At 48.5% G+C, this 17398-nt stretch overlaps 1 protein-coding gene across 1 annotated transcript in view; it reads left to right on the top strand.

Moving 5' to 3' along the window:
• Positions 1–165: 165 nt before the first annotated feature.
• The window catches only part of pappaa (pregnancy-associated plasma protein A, pappalysin 1a), a gene marked incomplete at both ends in the record, with an annotated part of 178087 nt that continues 160854 nt past the window's right edge, over positions 166–17398 (top strand). The window contains 2 exon segments of the mRNA XM_083657810.1: positions 166–556; positions 13023–14124. Of these exon segments, the coding sequence (XP_083513936.1) occupies positions 166–556; positions 13023–14124 (1493 nt within the window).

Genomic DNA, 17398 nt, shown 5'->3' with positions numbered 1-17398 from the left:
ACCGCTGTAAAAAAGAGAGAGAAGGGGAAAACTCGAGAGGAGATTTCAAAAGAGGAGAACATTGTGGACCTACCAATTTCCTAGTTATTCCGTTGTTTCTTTTATTTTTTATTTTTTTTTCCTCTTCATTTCAAATATTTTTTTCTACAATATCCTCTCCTGAAAATGAAACTTTGGACATCTCCCTGGGTGTCTTGCCTGGTGATACTCATCTTGTGTTTTGGATCAGAGTGCGGGACAGTCCGGAGAAAGGGGAGATCCAAGAGGGAGTTGGTGCGCATTAGGGAGGCGAAAGCCACCATCCCAGGGGCTTGTGCTACACGCCTGCCCCGGGGCAAACGCTCTTTGCCCGGCTTGGAGCGACGGGTGCTTCGCCAGCGTCGGCGCTCCTCGCAGGCGGAGGAGAACTCTCCAGGTCGGGGGAAAGCCGTCTATTTTACCGGCAGGGGAGACCAACTCCGGCTAAAGCCCGGCGTGGAGATCCCCAGAGGAAATTTCACTCTGGAGATGTGGATCAAACCGGAGGGAGGTCAACGATCACCCACCGTGATTGCAGGTAGGATTGTCTACTACACAATCCCCGGCTCCCAGTGAGAAACACTCCTTCTTGTTTGTTAAACCTATAACTCATTTTATTAGTTATGAACTCCAAAATTGGCGAGTTAAATGGGCAATGCGAGCTGACTAACCTAAATACCTTCCCAATGTCATACAACCAAAGCAACATGCAGTTTCAGTGAGTTGAAAATGAGTTCATCTATCAGACTAGACAATGATGTAATGCTCTGAAAAGTACAGCGGAGATTAGGTGGCGCAAGCATGGTGTGTAGTATAGGGCTGTTGGACATTTCGATTTGATCGCATTGAAGTTTACGCACATAACGGACACATCCAGCTGTGATGCGATGCCTCCGATACCCCCCCCCCCCCCCACACACACACACACACACACACTTTCCCCCTGATTGGAAACACGATATCTCAAAACCTTTAAACGAAGCCTGCGTGATATCATGTATACACCGCATCAGTTGACTGGCAGCTGATGTCACTGTGCGTAAAAATGTCATTTCTGTGAGCCGAGTAGGCTATTTTAAAACTATGATGTAATTGCCAAAACTTTGCAAGTGAGTACGTCACCGCGGGGGCACAAAGCGGGATAGAGATAGCGCTATCTATATATGTTCCGCTGGCAAATTGAGGTTGGAGGTGCCCAGAGAGAGCTACCGCGCAAGCCGCGCAGTCTTGAGTGTTCCCCCCCAAAACCGACAACTTTGGATTTTCTGGAGTTGTGAGACAGCAGGAGAGGGGAAAGTCAGGGTTTCCCCTTGCGCGAAATTGCCCTGCTGCTTGTGTTTGTGCAGTGGCAGTGTCGGTGACCGGTGACGTTTCCCGTCTTAAAAAAAAAATGAGGGGGGGGGGGGGGGGTGGTCAGACACGTGCGAAATGATAGGCTGTTCCGACTTCCTATGGCTTATTACAATCAGATAGTCACTGATGCGCGCACATCAATTGCCTGCGCAGAGGAGGATGTGCAGACACTTGAGGATGTCGTCAGACCAGAGCCACTACTTGGGGCTGATGTCATCTGTGCGCACTGCTTTTTGTCAAGTCAGGTCTGTCTGCAGCCTTGCCTGCTGCTGCCTAGGAAGCACCTTGCGTCCTCACATTTTAAAAAACGGTTCCGCATCAGCTGTTGTGACCCACAGCGCTGTTTGTGCGTTACGCTGGTAACCGTTTTAGTACGGTGTGTGACTGGCTGCTGCGTGTTGCGTTGGACTGCCGACAGGGAGCGTTGCATGCACAACTCACTGCCTGCTCCAGTAGCCTACACTACTACAGTACCAGTGCAGATGGCCGGCTTTGAACTGCATTGGACTGAACTGATCTGAACTTAGTAGTTATCCCGACCCAAGCCTCCTCTAGCCTATATTAATGCCAGTCTGAACGTTTAGAGTCTGGAGTAGACTATGATGCAGTGGTTCTCAAAGTAGGGTCCGCAGCAAAGAGGTGACTACTACTTTGTTTTCATTCCATCCATAAGTAACATCTAAAAGCAAAAGTCGTATCCGATGAGGGACCCCCAGACAAAGTCAAATTTTTGTCAATTTAGCTTGGTGTGAAAAGGTTTGAGAACCAATGATATGATGGATTCAGTTTGTGGGTGAATGTGGATTTGCCAACACAACTGTTTAGGCATACAGTAGTACTGTGGCTATAAGAGCCTGTAACTGACCCGCAAGGCTGACCAACCCAATTCTCATCATATGTGAAATGTTAAAAAAGGTAAAAAGTTACAGTCTTTGACATTTCTCTGTTTGATTATATATATGTCTGTTAAATCTGAGTGAGAGTCAGGGAAGTTAACCTATTTGCTTATAACAATCGCCATGTGTAACCAGAGCAAAAGTAGTGGGTAGTTACATCATGGATGCTGTCATTTTTTTGATTATTTCCTCTCATTGTGTCTCTACAGTGCGTACAGACAGACACAGACACACAAATGATGACTTGTCTGTGATGGGTGTGTGTGCGTGTGTGTGTGTGTGTGTGTGCGTGCGTGTGTGTGTGTGTGAGCGTGCGTGTGTGTGCGCGCGCATGCCTGTGCATGTGTGTGTGTGTGCGCGTACGTGTGCGTGTGTGTGTGTGTGTGAGCGAGTGCACGGCTGCGTGTTTGTGCGATTGTGTATTGAGATCCTACATTTTATAGGTATAGTGCTAGCCATTTGGCAGGGGCCTGCTCTACCAAGCCAATCCCCTATTAGATTCTCCCCAAGCATTTAAAGGTCGGTGTGTGTGTGTGTGCGTGTGTGTGTGTGTGTGTGTGTGTGTGTGTGTGTGTGTATGCGTGTGTGTATGCGTGTGTGTGTGTGTGTGTGTGTGTGTATGTGTATGCGTGTGTGTATGCGCACGTGTGTGTGTGTGTGTGTGTCGGGGGGGGGGGGGTGTCTGTTGTGTGAGCAGTGTGACTGTTAGATGTACATGTCTTGTACTGTCTGCCGCCTACACTTAAAAGATGACCACGCCTTTGTGAAGCGTGTCCCATCTCCTCCTGTGCATTCAGTCTGAAGGCTTGCTGGCATGGCAGGAGGCGGGGTCAGTGTAGCACGGGAGACCTGGCATGGCAGGAGGCGGGGTCAGTGTAGCACGGGAGACCTGGCATGGCAGGAGGCGGGGTCAGTGTAGCACGGGAGACCTGGCATGGCAGGAGGCGGGGTCAGTGTAGCACGGGAGTCCTGGCATGGCAGGAGGCGGGGTCAGTGTAGCACGGGAGACCTGGCATGGCAGGAGGCGGGGTCAGTGTAGCACGGGAGACCTGGCATGGCAGGAGGCGGGGTCAGTGTAGCACGGGAGACCTGGAATGGCAGGAGGCGGGGTCAGTGTAGCACGGCAGACCTGGCATGGCAGGAGGCGGGGTCAGTGTAGCACGGGAGACCTGGCATGGCAGGAGGCGGGGTCAGTGTAGCACGGGAGACCTGGCATGGCAGGAGGCGGGGTCAGTGTAGCACGGGAGACCTGGCATGGCAGGAGGCGGGGTCAGTGTAGCACGGCAGACCTTTTGAGAAGGAGCATCACCATCAAGCAAACGCAATAATGCCTAATCTTTTAAATCCAATTCAGGCTCTCAGCAATCCTATCCCCTTGTTTTGATCCCAGCTTTGTTTCAGCTGGGGGTTTTTTACTGTGTTGTTGTTTTTTCTATCTATCTATCTATCTATCTATCTATCTATCTATCTATCTATCTATCTTATCTATCTATCTATCTATCTTATCTATCTATCTATCTCTCTATCTCTCTATCCATCTCTCTATATATCTATATCTATCTATATCTATCTATCTATCTACAGTATCTATCTATCTATATATCTATCTATCTATCTATCTACGGTATCTATCTATCTATCTATCTATCTATCTATCTATCTATCTATCATCTATCTATTTATATATCTATCTATCTACAGTATCTATCTCTCTCTCTATATCTGTCTGTCTGTCTGTCTGTCTATCTCTCTCTTATATGTTTTTTTTTACATATTTGTTCATTTGTTCATTAATTCGTTAAATATGTTGTTGTTTTCTCAGCATTTGCTAAGAGCGGTCAACAGACTTAGACCACATGCAATGAGCACAACCTCTGCTTGTTTTTTATTGACACGGAGGTACAAACACAAATCAAACCGAGTTTGTCCATTTCACTGTCCTTTTCAGACACATGAGAATGTGTTCCGTTTTGTGGGCGTGAATGTGGATTTGCCAAAAAGAACTGTTTCGGCACCATGTATAGGAAACCTGTGATTGAGCCCCAAGCGGCTGACCAACCCAATTGTCTTATGTGAAATGTAAAGGTACGGTTTTTTAGAAATGAGATTGCTCTGTTTTGATTATTATGCCTGTTAAATCTGAGCCAGATCAAGGAAAGTTAACGTATTTGCTTATAACAATCCCCATGCGTAAACCGGAGCAAAAAAGTAGTGGGTAGTTACATCATGGCTGCTGTCTTTGTTTTTTTTATATCAGTTTGGGGTGAAAATAGAACGTTTAGGGACCTTGAGGACGTAATGAGAAGCATTGGAACAAACAGAGCAATAGTTATGGAGTTACCACTGCCCACGACCACACTGGCAGCAGCGTGCATTTTCTACACTGCACATGTCCAATCAAAACCATCATTAACTACCAGGATGGCTTTTCTTGTTTTCTTTTGCATTTAGCTGCTAGATTGTAGAAAGTGTGTTGCTTGCTCTGCCATTTCCCTGTTCTGACCAGTGTTTGGCAGTAAAGTAACATGTTACTGTACGTTTATTACTTTCCCAGTAGTAATGTAATGGATTACAATTTCCAAAATATATATATATATATATATATTACAGTTACTAATCCAAGTAATGTAAAGTTACTGCATTACCTTCTCCAACGCTGGGACAGTGTGGAGAAAGGTCTGGCTATGCGAGACTACTGCGTTGCCAGAAGAACGCGATTCGTTTTTTTGTCCTAGGTACTCAAATAAGCAAGTAATTTGATTACTTTTTAAAAAGAGTAATAAGTAACAAGTAACTAATTACATTTCCTTGAGTGACTTGCCCCAACACGGGTTTGTAACATTGTTACATATGGCCACAATTGATCCAAGGACATTTGGAAAGTGCGACCAACCAGCTGTAATTCAAGCTGATTGGATACTGCCCCACAGTGCCCCAGGCTGCAACCCCCCCATGAGACTTAGACACACACGCGCGCGCGCGCACACGCACACACACACACACACGCGCGTGCACACACACACACAATCAGAACATGGAGTTTTGTGTTCAAATGCTATGCTAACCTTGTTGTGGCCTATGAGCCTGTGCGTCCGGGTCACGATGGGGTTTGTCCCGCATCAGAGGAGCAGGAGACGACATCACCAGAGGGAACACACAGCCTCTCTCTCTTCCATGACCTGCTGGGGACAATTATGTGCAAACGTTGGCAGATAGAAGCTTGGATAACAGATATCATATCTTGGCGCTATCATTTAGTGTGTGATGACACACAATTCAAATACCTCCCCTTCAGCATTTTCTTGCGCGATACAGGTCCTTTCTGATGTAGAGCTTCAACCCGAAACCCCGTGGAGGGGAATGATGGGCCACTGAAGAGACGAGGCCATTTACACCTGGCACTAACATGTGTTTTCTGTGATCAGATTGCAATCAGATAGCGCTTGACCGCTTGAAAGTACAGGTGTAAACGTCCCCCCTTTCCTAAGACACATTGAGGATGGATTGCAATCTGATCACTGAAAACACATGTTAGTGCCAGGTGTAAAATGGCCTCAACGAGACCGTCTTGAGATTCACCATGAACCACATGTGGAACTGTGTGGAGTTTCAGAGAGCATTTGGGGACACGAGTGTAACACTTATCCCCTCGGTCACGAGTTCAACTGCAAGCGTCTTCACAGTCGACTTGCTAGCGTGTGTATCACCGTCACACTCGAAGGCCTGTGTGCCTTTCTGACTGTGTTGTTGTTGCTGTGATTCGTGTCGTAATGCCAATTTCTCCCATTTATGTGAAGGTTACAGAGGAAGTGGTCTACAAAAAGTCTGATTGTTTCTGACTGAGAAATTGAGGACGTGGATTAGCTGCTGGCGCTCATCTCAAAGTGTTCGCAGGGTTGGAGAAACAAGTCGGTGTTTACAGGTCGAGTAAACGTTACGATAGGGTAGAGTGAAATTGGACCAAGTGGACGGTGTGAAACCAGGTTGTTGGTGTGTGTGAAGACACTTGAAGACTTGGTTATTATGATGGCTTTGTGGTCTGATAAGCATCAATGGAATTTTCCAGTGTGTCCACGCAGACTGCGGCAGTCACCTTAGCATGACTGTACAGTCACCTTAGCATGACTGTACGCAAGTGCCTTTCTTTGACCTTTTCCCAGGCAGAACAGTTGAAAAGTCAAGTTAAAGTTCTGCTTGTTCCCTGCCTCCCTCCCTGCTTTATATCAGGTCCCTCCTCCCTCCCTGCTTTTGATCAGGTCCCTCCTCCCTCCCTGCTTTTTATCAGGTCCCTCCTCCCTCCCTGCTTTTTATCAGGTCCCTCCCTCCCTGCTTTATATCAGGTCCCTCCTCCCTCCCTGCTTTTCATCAGGTCCCTCCTCCCTCCCTGCTTTTTATCAGGTCCCTCCCTCCCTGCTTTTTATCAGGTCCCTCCTCCCTCCCTGCTTTTTATCAGGTCCCTCCTCCCTCCCTGCTTTTTATCAGGTCCCTCCTCCCTCCCTGCTTTATATCAGGTCCCTCCTCCCTCCCTGCTTTTCATCAGGTCCCTCCTCCCTCCCTGCTTTTGATCAGGTCCCTCCTCCCTCCCTGCTTTTGATCAGGTCCCTCCTCCCTCCCTGCTTTTTATCAGGTCCCTCCTCCCTCCCTGCTTTTTATCAGGTCCCTCCTCCCTCCCTGCTTTTTATCAGGTCCCTCCTCCCTCCCTGCTTTTTATCAGGTCCCTCCCTCCCTGCTTTTTATCAGGTCCCTCCTCCCTCCCTGCTTTTTATCAGGTCCCTCCTCCCTCCCTGCTTTTCATCAGGTCCCTCCTCCCTCCCTGCTTTTGATCAGGTCCCTCCTCCCTCCCTGCTTTTGATCAGGTCCCTCCTCCCTCCCTGCTTTTGATCAGGTCCCTCCTCCCTCCCTGCTTTTTATCAGGTCCCTCCTCCCTCCCTGCTTTTGATCAGGTCCCTCCTCCCTCCCTGCTTTTTATCAGGTCCCTCCTCCCTCCCTGCTTTTTATCAGGTCCCTCCTCCCTCCCTGCTTATTATCAGGTCCCTCCTCCCTCCCTGCTTTTTATCAGGTCCCTCCTCCCTCCCTGCTTTTGATCAGGTCCCTCCTCCCTCCCTGCTTTTGATCAGGTCCCTCCTCCCTCCCTGCTTTTGATCAGGTCCCTCCTCCCTCCCTGCTTTTGATCAGGTCCCTCCTCCCTCCCTGCTTTTTATCAGGTCCCTCCCTCCCTGCTTTTTATCAGGTCCCTCCCTCCCTGCTTTTTATCAGGTCCCTCCTCCCTCCCTGCTTTTTATCAGGTCCCTCTGACATTTTTTCCCTTTCTTTTTTTGGACTTTTTCTTTTCTCTTGAGTGTGTTTTTCTTGGACGGAGACAAATGGCAAGTGTGAGGAAGGTTGCCTTTGAACCTGACAGAAACAGCTCTTAACCATAATGTGTGCACATGCAAATACCTTTGTGTGTGTGTGTGTGTGTGTGTGTGTGTGTGTGTGTGTGTGTGTGTGTGTGAGTGTGTGTGTGTGTGTGTGTGTGAGTGTGTGTGTGTGAGTGTGTGTGTGTGTGTGTGTGTGTGTGTGTGTGTGTGTGTGTGTGTGTGTGTGTCTTTACGCAATAACACGCATGTGTGCTCCAGTCTTTCGGTTTGTCTGCGTGTGTTTGCGTGTGTATTATGTGCATGTGTCTGTCTTTGTGCATATGTGTTTGACGTGTGTGTGTATGCGTGTGTATATGTGCATGTGTCTGTCTTTGTGCATATGTGTTTGACGTGTGTGTGTATGCGTGTGTATATGTGCATGTGTCTGTCTTTGTGCATATGTGTTTGACGTGTGTGTGTATGCGTGTGTATATGTGCATGTGTCTGTCTTTGTGCATGTGTGTTTGACGTGTGTGTGTATGCGTGTGTATATGTGCATGTGTCTGTCTTTGTGCATGTGTGTTTGACGTGTGTGTGTATGCGTGTGTATATGTGCATGTGTCTGTCTTTGTGCATGTGTGTTTGACGTGTGTATGAGTGTGTGTATGCGTTTGCGTGTGTGTGCACGCGCGCTCGTGCTTGCGTGTGCATGTGTTTGCGTGTGTATATGTGCATGTGTCTGTCTTTGTGCATATGTGTTTGACGTGTGTATGCGTGCGTGTGTCTTTGTGCACATGTGTTTGACGTGTGTATGCATGTGTGTGTGTGTGTGTATGCGCACGCTCGTGTGTGTGCGTGCTTGCGTGTGCGCGTGAGTTTGCGTGAGCCCAACCAGCCGCAGTGCAGGCTCTGGAAAAGTGTACTGTGTTAGATTAATTGAGCATGGCAGAATTATGACAGCTGTTTACACTAGGAGCCCTACGAGCATTTGAGCACACCTTTTAGCCTTGAGTGCACTAGCTGACAGATGGACGGCTTTTTCCTTCCACTGTAGTGGAAAGGCTGAAAACGTCATCCCGCCAAACGACTGACCTTGACGCTGAACCCTAGCCGCACTCTTTTGAACATTATGCCATGCGAATATCCAGCTAATGAGGGCATATTGGAGTGTGCATCTCATTAAGAGGGCGGTCAGTGTGCATCTCATTAAGAGGGTGGTCAGTGTGCATCTCATTAAGAGGGTGGTCAGTGTGCATCTCATTAGGAGGGCGGTCAGTGTGCATCTCATTAGGAGGGCGGTCAGTGTGCATCTCATTAAGAGGGCGGTCAGTGTGCATCTCATTAGGAGGGTGGTCAGTGTGCATCTCATTAAGAGGGCGGTCAGTGTGCATCTCATTAAGAGGGCGGTCAGTGTGCATCTCATTAGGAGGGCGGTCAGTGTGCATCTCATTAAGAGGGCGGTCAGTGTGCATTAGGAGGGCAGTCAGTGTGCATCTCATTAAGAGGGTGGTCAGTGTGCATCTCATTAAGAGGGCGGTCAGTGTGCATCTCATTAAGAGGGCGGTCAGTGTGCATCTCATTAGGAGGGCGGTCAGTGTGCATCTCATTAAGAGGGCGGTCAGTGTGCATTAGGAGGGCAGTCAGTGTGCATCTCATTAAGAGGGCAGTCAGTGTGCATCTCATTAAGAGGGCGGTCAGTGTGCATCTCATTAAGAGGGCGGTCAGTGTGCATCATTAGGAGGGCGGTCAGTGTGCATCTCATTAAGAGGGCGGTCAGTGTGCATATCATTAGGAGGGCGGTCAGTGTGCATCATTAAGAGGGCAGTCAGTGTGCATCTCATTAAGAGGGCGGTCAGTGTGCATCTCATTAAGAGGGCGGTCAGTGTGCATCATTAGGAGGGCGGTCAGTGTGCATCTCATTAAGAGGGCGGTCAGTGTGCATCTCATTAAGAGGGCGGTCAGTGTGCATCATTAGGAGGGCGGTCAGTGTGCATCTCATTAGGAGGGTGGTCAGTGTGCATCTCATTAAGAGGGCGGTCAGTGTGCATCTCATTAAGAGGGCAGTCAGTGTGCATCTCATTAAGAGGGCGGTCAGTGTGCATCTCATTAAGAGGGCGGTCAGTGTGCATCATTAGGAGGGCGGTCAGTGTGCATCTCATTAGGAGGGTGGTCAGTGTGCATCTCATTAAGAGGGCGGTCAGTGTGCATCTCATTAGGAGGGCGGTCAGTGTGCATCTCATTAGGAGGGCGGTCAGTGTGCATCTCATTAGGAGGGCGGTCAGTGTGCATCTCATTAGGAGGGCGGTCAGTGTGCATCTCATTAGGAGGGCGGTCAGTGTGCATCTCATTAGGAGGGCGGTCAGTGTGCATCTCATTAGGAGGGCGGTCAGTGTGCATCTCATTAGGAGGGCGGAGGACACTCGTTAGCTCGTTTGTATTGGTTGGGTCTCAGCTTGGGTGGATGTGATGGCCAGTAGCCTCAGGGTTATAAATATAGTTCCTCCTATGTGATCGAATGTGAGGAACGTATGCCCCTCTCTCTCGCCCCTCTCTCTCTCTCCCCCCTCTCTCTCTCTCTCTCTCTCTCTCCAAAATCACCTGTGAACACATGGGTTTTCACATGCTGAGATGAACCTTGTGAGGCATGTCAATGTGCTTCGGAAGCTTTGCACATTTTGACTGGACTGTGGGGATATTACACACACACACATGCATACACGCACGCGCGCGCACACACACACACACACACACACACACACTTGCACTTGTGTGTGCTTACACACACATCCATCCACAAGAACTAAACAAACAGTTAGCATTCAGAGATCCCCTAAGGAGTGAAAACACATGACCATGCTGAAGCTGACATACACTAAGAAGTGAAAACACATGACCACACTGAAGCTGACACACACTAAGAAGTGAAAACACATGACCATGCTGAAGCTGACACACACTAAGAAGTGAAAACACATGACCACACTGAAGCTGACATACACTAAGGAGTGAAAACACATGACCATGCTGAAGCTGACACACACTAAGGAGTGAAAACACATGACCATGCTGAAGCTGACACACACTAAGAAGTGAAAACACATGACCACACTGAAGCTGACATACACTAAGGAGTGAAAACACATGACCATGCTGAAGCTGACACACACTAAGGAGTGAAAACACATGACCATGCTGAAGCTGACACACACTAAGAAGTGAAAACACATGACCACACTGAAGCTGACATACACTAAGGAGTGAAAACACATGACCACACTGAAGCTGACACACACTAAGGAGTGAAAACACATGACCATGCTGAAGCTGACACACACTAAGAAGTGAAAACACATGACCACACTGAAGCTGACATACACTAAGAAGTGAAAACACATGACCACACTGAAGCTGACATACACTAAGAAGTGAAAACACATGACCATGCTGAAGCTGACACACACTAAGAAGTGAAAACACATGACCACACTGAAGCTGACACACACTAAGAAGTGAAAACACATGACCACACTGAAGCTGACATACACTAAGAAGTGAAAACACATGACCACACTGAAGCTGACATACACTAAGAAGTGAAAACACATGACCACACTGAAGCTGACATACACTAAGATGTGAAAACACATGACCATGCTGAAGCTGACACACACTAAGAAGTGAAAACACATGACCATGCTGAAGCTGACATACACTAAGAAGTGAAAACACATGACCATGCTGAAGCTGACAGCTGACACACACGTTCCAAGTGAAACAGGAAAAAAAGCTCTTTTGGTGCCTCTAGAAAAACAAGGCTTTAGCAGAAATCGAGCCTTTTCTGGCTACCCCACTGGCAAGGGACATTTACACAAACAACTTTAAATGCACTCAATGTTCATGAAACTCCTGTTTAGAGAGACTTCTATGGGGTCTCCCTTAACTAAACATGCACTTCAACCCAATTTCCAGGACAACCCTCCCTTAGTTATCAAAGAATGTATCACGTTAATGCACTCGCTCACTGATCCCAACTATATTTTAAGTCTCCATCTGATAAATGAGACAATAACACTTGTGCATTTCGGAATGTCCTGGCATAATCAGCGGTGTGTTCACGGTGTGTATAGGCTACACTGAAATCTAACTTACTCTTCAAGTGTTGAAATGAAATTCACATTGACAATTGGCAAACGGTGACTACTTGCGCAGAGACTAGAGACCTCCTACGTTGCTGTTATTGAAAAGCGAGCCTGAGTTGTGGACAGAACGTATGACTGGTTTGGGGCCAATCGGGCCGAGAGCACCGCTGAGACTAAACTTGAAATGTTAATAACGGAGTGGACAAATGAACAGGGGTGAAAGTGGTTGTCATGTTACCGTGACTCATGGCTGCCTCCCTGAGCTGCCTCGGTATTGTTCACTAAGCTGCGGAGTAAGCTAGTGCGCTTTGAGGTGACCAACTGAACAATGCTGGGTTTGAGCTCTCTAATATTGTTCTTTCCGTGTCCTCCCTGGCTGTCTCTGTCTCTAGGTGTGTTTTCCGTCCCCCTGTTTTCATGCACATTTTGAAGTAGGCCTATGGCGTTAGAAACGCATGATGGAAATGAGCCCCCCCCAAAAAATCAAGATTTTTGCACACACAAAAAAAATCGCCTTTTTCAGAAAAATAGTTAATGAACAAATTGGAAGATGGAAAGAGCTTTTCCCCTGTGTTCTGTACAGCTGGCAGCTTGTCCGATCTGCTGCTCACGCGCCTCCTGCTGGCGGAAGAAAGCGGCGCCCGACCGCCCAACAAACGGCCGATAATCCTGCAGCAGATCAAATGTTGTATCTGGATACTAAAGTGTTGCACCCAAAGGCTCCCCCTCCCTACAATGCCTTTTGCACGGTGACTCCCCGCAACGGTTTTGTGCCACTCGTTTCCTAGAGATACTGTTATATGGCGAGCGTCGTATATTTGCCCGTAATATTTACTCATGGCCGCCAGGAAGAAAGCAATATGGCCACCAGCAGATTACATGACATAAAAATATTAATTCTTCCTATGGCCATTGGCAAGCTCTCTCCATCTATGATCTACCTTGTCCCCCCCCCCCCACACACACACACACGCACACAACCTACTTATTCGCTTAACAGCTGTTAATGGAAATGCACGTGATTCAAATTTTCAGGTTGTTGACATTTCAAAAGTTCGCTTAGAATTTGAATTTACGTAACTTCTGTCTGTCTCTCTCTTTCTCGCTCTCCCTCTCTCTCTCGCTCTGTCTCACACATACACAGTCACATTCACACCCCCGTTCACACACCCCATACACGCACGGACACACACACACACACACACACACACGCACACACACACACACACACACACACACACACACATTTTAATTGACTCCTCTTCTCTCTCCTCCAGGTCTTTACGACAAGTGTTTCTACGCCTCCAGCGACCGAGGCTGGCTGCTGGGCATCCAGGCGGTCAGCGAACAAGGCAACCGTGACCCCCGCTTCTTCTTCTCCCTCAAAACCGACCGTGCCCACAAAGTGACCTCCATCCACTCGAGTGCCCGCTACGTACCCAACCAGTGGGCGCACCTGGCCGTCACGTACGACGGCGTCTACATGAAGCTCTTCGTCAACGGCGCCCAAGTGGGCGTCAGCCGGGAGCAGTCGGGCGACGTCTTCAGTCACTTGACGAAGAAGTGCAAAGTGCTGATGATCGGAGGGAACGCCTTAAATCATAATTACAGGGGCGCGGTGGAGAGGGTGGGTCTTTGGAGGGAGGCCCGAGGGCAGAGGCAGATCATCAGGGACATGCAGGGCCACGAGGACCCGCAAGATCTTCCTCAACTGGTCATCCGAGAAACCTTCGAGCACCCAGGCCGCAAGTGGCTGACTGTGAAAGATGGGTACTTTCCGCAGTCGGAGCAGGGAGGCAACGGTCGGTTAGGGTTTGTGGGTGTCGGTGGTGGGAATGGCGAAGGATTCCTGGACACCACGTTGGAGCCTCCGACTTGTGGTCAGACGGTCTGCGACAACGTGGAGATCATCAAAAACTACAACAAGCTCTGGACCTTCCGCCGACCCAAGATCGTGCGCTATCGCGTCGTCAACGTTTGGGACGACGCGAGGCGGAGGCCGACCGTGTCCGACCACCAGATCAACCTGCAGCACCAGCAGCTGAACGACGCCTTCGGCCCCTACAACATCACCTGGGAGCTGAGCGTCCACAACGTCACCAACTCCTCCCTCCGCAACCGCTTGATCCTCGCCAACTGCGACATCAGCAAAGTGGGCGACGACGCGTGCGACCCCGAGTGCAACCACCCGCTGACGGGGTTCGACGCGGGCGACTGCATGTCCGGCCACCGGAGCCGCTGCCCCGAGTACAAGCAGGGCAACGGGGTGTGTGACCCCGAGTGTAACTGGGAGAACTTCTTCTACGACCTCGGAGACTGCTGTAACCCCAATGTGACGGACGTGACCAAGACGTGCTTCAACCGCTCTTCTCCGCATAAGTAAGAACACTTTTATTCACATTTACATCGTTATCACGTTTGTATTGCTTGTAGATGAGTTATGACTTTAAACTCTTTTTTTTTTTTTTTTACTTTTTGCTCAATTTTGTCGGTCGATGTGACTGATTCTATTTTTTATTTTATTTACACCGCCACCTGTAAACCAACTCCATAGCCCCACATGTCGTCTAGAGTAAGTCACACAAACAACACATCTCCCAAACTGGTGTCGCCCAAAGTGAGGTTTGGGTATCTGCTCCCCACTGTCTCGTGACCCTTTGGGCCGAGGCCGAGTGTAACTCAAGCCCCGGCCTGTGTGGCCCGGGGAATCCTCTAGGGGGGCAGCTAGTCCAATCTAGCCTTGGCCTGGTTCCATCAGTGTTCTACACTTATAGGCAGGGCAAAACAAACACAAAAGCACGGCCTTTCCTGGTAGCAAAAGCACAGCCTCAGACTGATCTTTTCTCTATTCATTTTTCAACAAGCCCCCCCCCCCGCCCCTGCCCCCCCTTTTCCACTCTCCTTCTACTATACCCAGTGGTCCTAATTAAGCTAGATTGATTGGAGGAGGGAGTCGGTTTGGTTTGGAAACGGTGACAGTCCAAACAGAGTGTAAGGGCAATCGGAGGTCAGAAAAGAGAGGCCGGCCAATCGGCTCTCGCTTATGGCGATGGAAGTGATTTTCAAAGACACGCCACTCTCTCTCCAGGAAACCATCAGCGGGGGTATAAGACACGCCACTCTCTCTCCAGGAAACCATCAGCGGGTATATTTTCTAGGGGAGGAGGTAGGGTACGAGGCCCGCGTAAATCCTTTGACAGAGAAAGGGCAACACTCCTAAACTTTACGGCTCTTCCTTTCAAGCCTCCTGGAAGAATTTTCCGGGGGGAAAAAATGTTTACATGTGAATGCCAGTATTTAGGAAGCCCTCAGGTGTGTACACACACACGCACACACGCACGCACACACACGCACGCACGCGCAAACACACACACACGCACACGCACACACACACGCGCGCACACACACACACGCACACACACACACACACACGCACACACGCACACATGCAGATGGAGTTTAAAGAGGCCTTGATAATTGCCTTGCAAATTTGGGATCTGTTGGAATCCTATTCTGCACAAGATGATTAAACGACAAGGAGAGTTCATCTCTGGAATTCACTTTGTGTCACGGACCTTTGAAGGCCTCCAATCATGAAGTTTCTTGGCACGCCCGAAAAACTCCAATGAGACATTTGGTGGACATCGTAGGGGGTCCTTGTGGCTGCGCCAGAAAAAAGAGACACAAAAAAAGAGAGACTCCAATTCAGATGTTTGTCACGTTGGGGGGGAAAAAGTGAATGAAAAAAAACACACACACGAGTACTAAGAGTGTGGGATTATTTTTGGTCCTTCTGATTTATAGCCAGAATCAAGAGAAACCCGGGCTGTTTCCCATCAGAGTGGAGCTGGAAGCGCTGTCTCTCTGGCACCGTCGGATTGTTTAAAAACTGCGGCTAAATAACTAAATAATGACATCTAAGAAACAACATCAGAGAAGAGAGAAAAGCAGGTGGGTGTTCACCATCGCCCGCTTCCATCATCTCTCGCAAAATTCCCACCCCGTCCGCCCTCCTGCTCGGCCATCGTCAGAAGCTCGTTCATCATCAACCTTTACGAAGAACGGCGTCACGTGCGACGACCTATGGAAGACGGTCTCGTGAAGGCTGTAGCGGGAAAGAGAAAGAGACACGAGGAGAGAGATAGACGAGAGAGAAACGCTGAAAGTCTGAGGGGGGAAAAGGGAGATACATATACCCAAGTGGTTGCTTATTTTGCTTTGATTATGGTATGTCTGGAGAGACTTGCAGAGAGCTGCACTACAAACATGTCCACATTCCTATTTAATTATGGAATTCTGGATGAACAATGTACCACATATGCAAGGGAACAATGGTTGTGAGGTCCTGCATTTATTTTTGTAGCCTTTGCGCCTGTTACCACTTACGCGTTAGTGTATTTAGAAATCTGGCTAGCAGGGGGACGGCCGGGGCAGCCCAGCGCTCCTCGAAACAGTTCTCTCTTCTGCAGAGACCACCGATAATAACAACCCCCGTTTGACGGAGGGGAAATGTCTCGCATTGTTTTCACAGCCCTTTTGTCTTTCACACGTTGCGTTTGGTTTCGGTGGTATTGATATTATCTGACGCCGTATTTGTTTCGGGGGGGCCAGAACGTCCCCTCTTCATGTCTGGAACTGGAGACGTCTGAATTTGTGGTCCGTCGTTTCAATCGGTTCACATCCCCGTCGATTCACTCCGACTCCCCGAGTTCTTTCAGGAGCTGAAGTCGATGTGTCTCAGTGTCAGCGGTGGAAGACAAATGTAACATCAGGCAGTGATGACCACAGGACGCGAGATCAATGCCATAACCTCAGCTCTGGTTCCAATACAAGTCTAAGGTGGTTATTCTTTTTAGGGCTGCGACTAACGATTCTTTTCATAATCGATTAAACCGCCGATTATTTTCTCGATTCATCGATTAGTGTGTTTGGTCTATAAAATGTCAGAAAACGGTAGCAAATGACGACCGGTGTTTCCCAAAGCCCAAGATGATGCCCTCAAATGTCTTGTTTTGTCCACAGCTCAAAGATAATATCAGTTGTCAATACAGGAGTAAAGAAACCAGAAAATATTCACATTTAAGAAGCTGGAATCAGAGAATTTAGACCTTTTCTCTTAAAATTGTACTCAAAATGATTAATCGGTGATCAAAATAGTTGTAAATAGATTTTCTGTCGATCGACTAATCGATTGATCGATTGATCGTTGCAGCGCTAATACTTTGACTAGTTTCTCGGCTTTGACAGTGAATATGTCTTTTCCTTTGCACATCCCCTTCGGGTCAAACGTGAACCTGTTACCAATCTGCTCTTGCTCTGTCAGAGGTCAGGAGGTCATCTGTTCCTCCTTGGCCTCTGTCTCTCTTTCCTTCCTGAGTCGATAGCTCTCTCTCACGTTGGCAGCTTAATGGATGGACGGGCCCTCTCTCTCTCCCCCCCTCCGTTCGTTCGCACTCGTCTCACTCGGTGAAGGGGCCAATTCTCCAAGGGCCCTTTTGAGTTGGGTGCTTTACAGTGGGCTAAACCCATAAAACAGCCTCACGTTAATAGCTCGGTGCCTAATGGAGTGCTTGGGCATAAAACCCCCCCCCCAGCTCTTAGCACTTCCACTTTAAAGTGGTGACACTCCTATAAAAGCACCTGTTTTTCACCT

Source organism: Poromitra crassiceps (genome assembly GCF_964638095.1).
Source record: "Poromitra crassiceps genome assembly, chromosome: 21".
In the NCBI taxonomy this organism is placed as follows: Eukaryota; Metazoa; Chordata; class Actinopteri; order Beryciformes; family Melamphaidae; genus Poromitra; species Poromitra crassiceps.
This window is presented reverse-complemented; position numbering and strand designations above follow the sequence as displayed.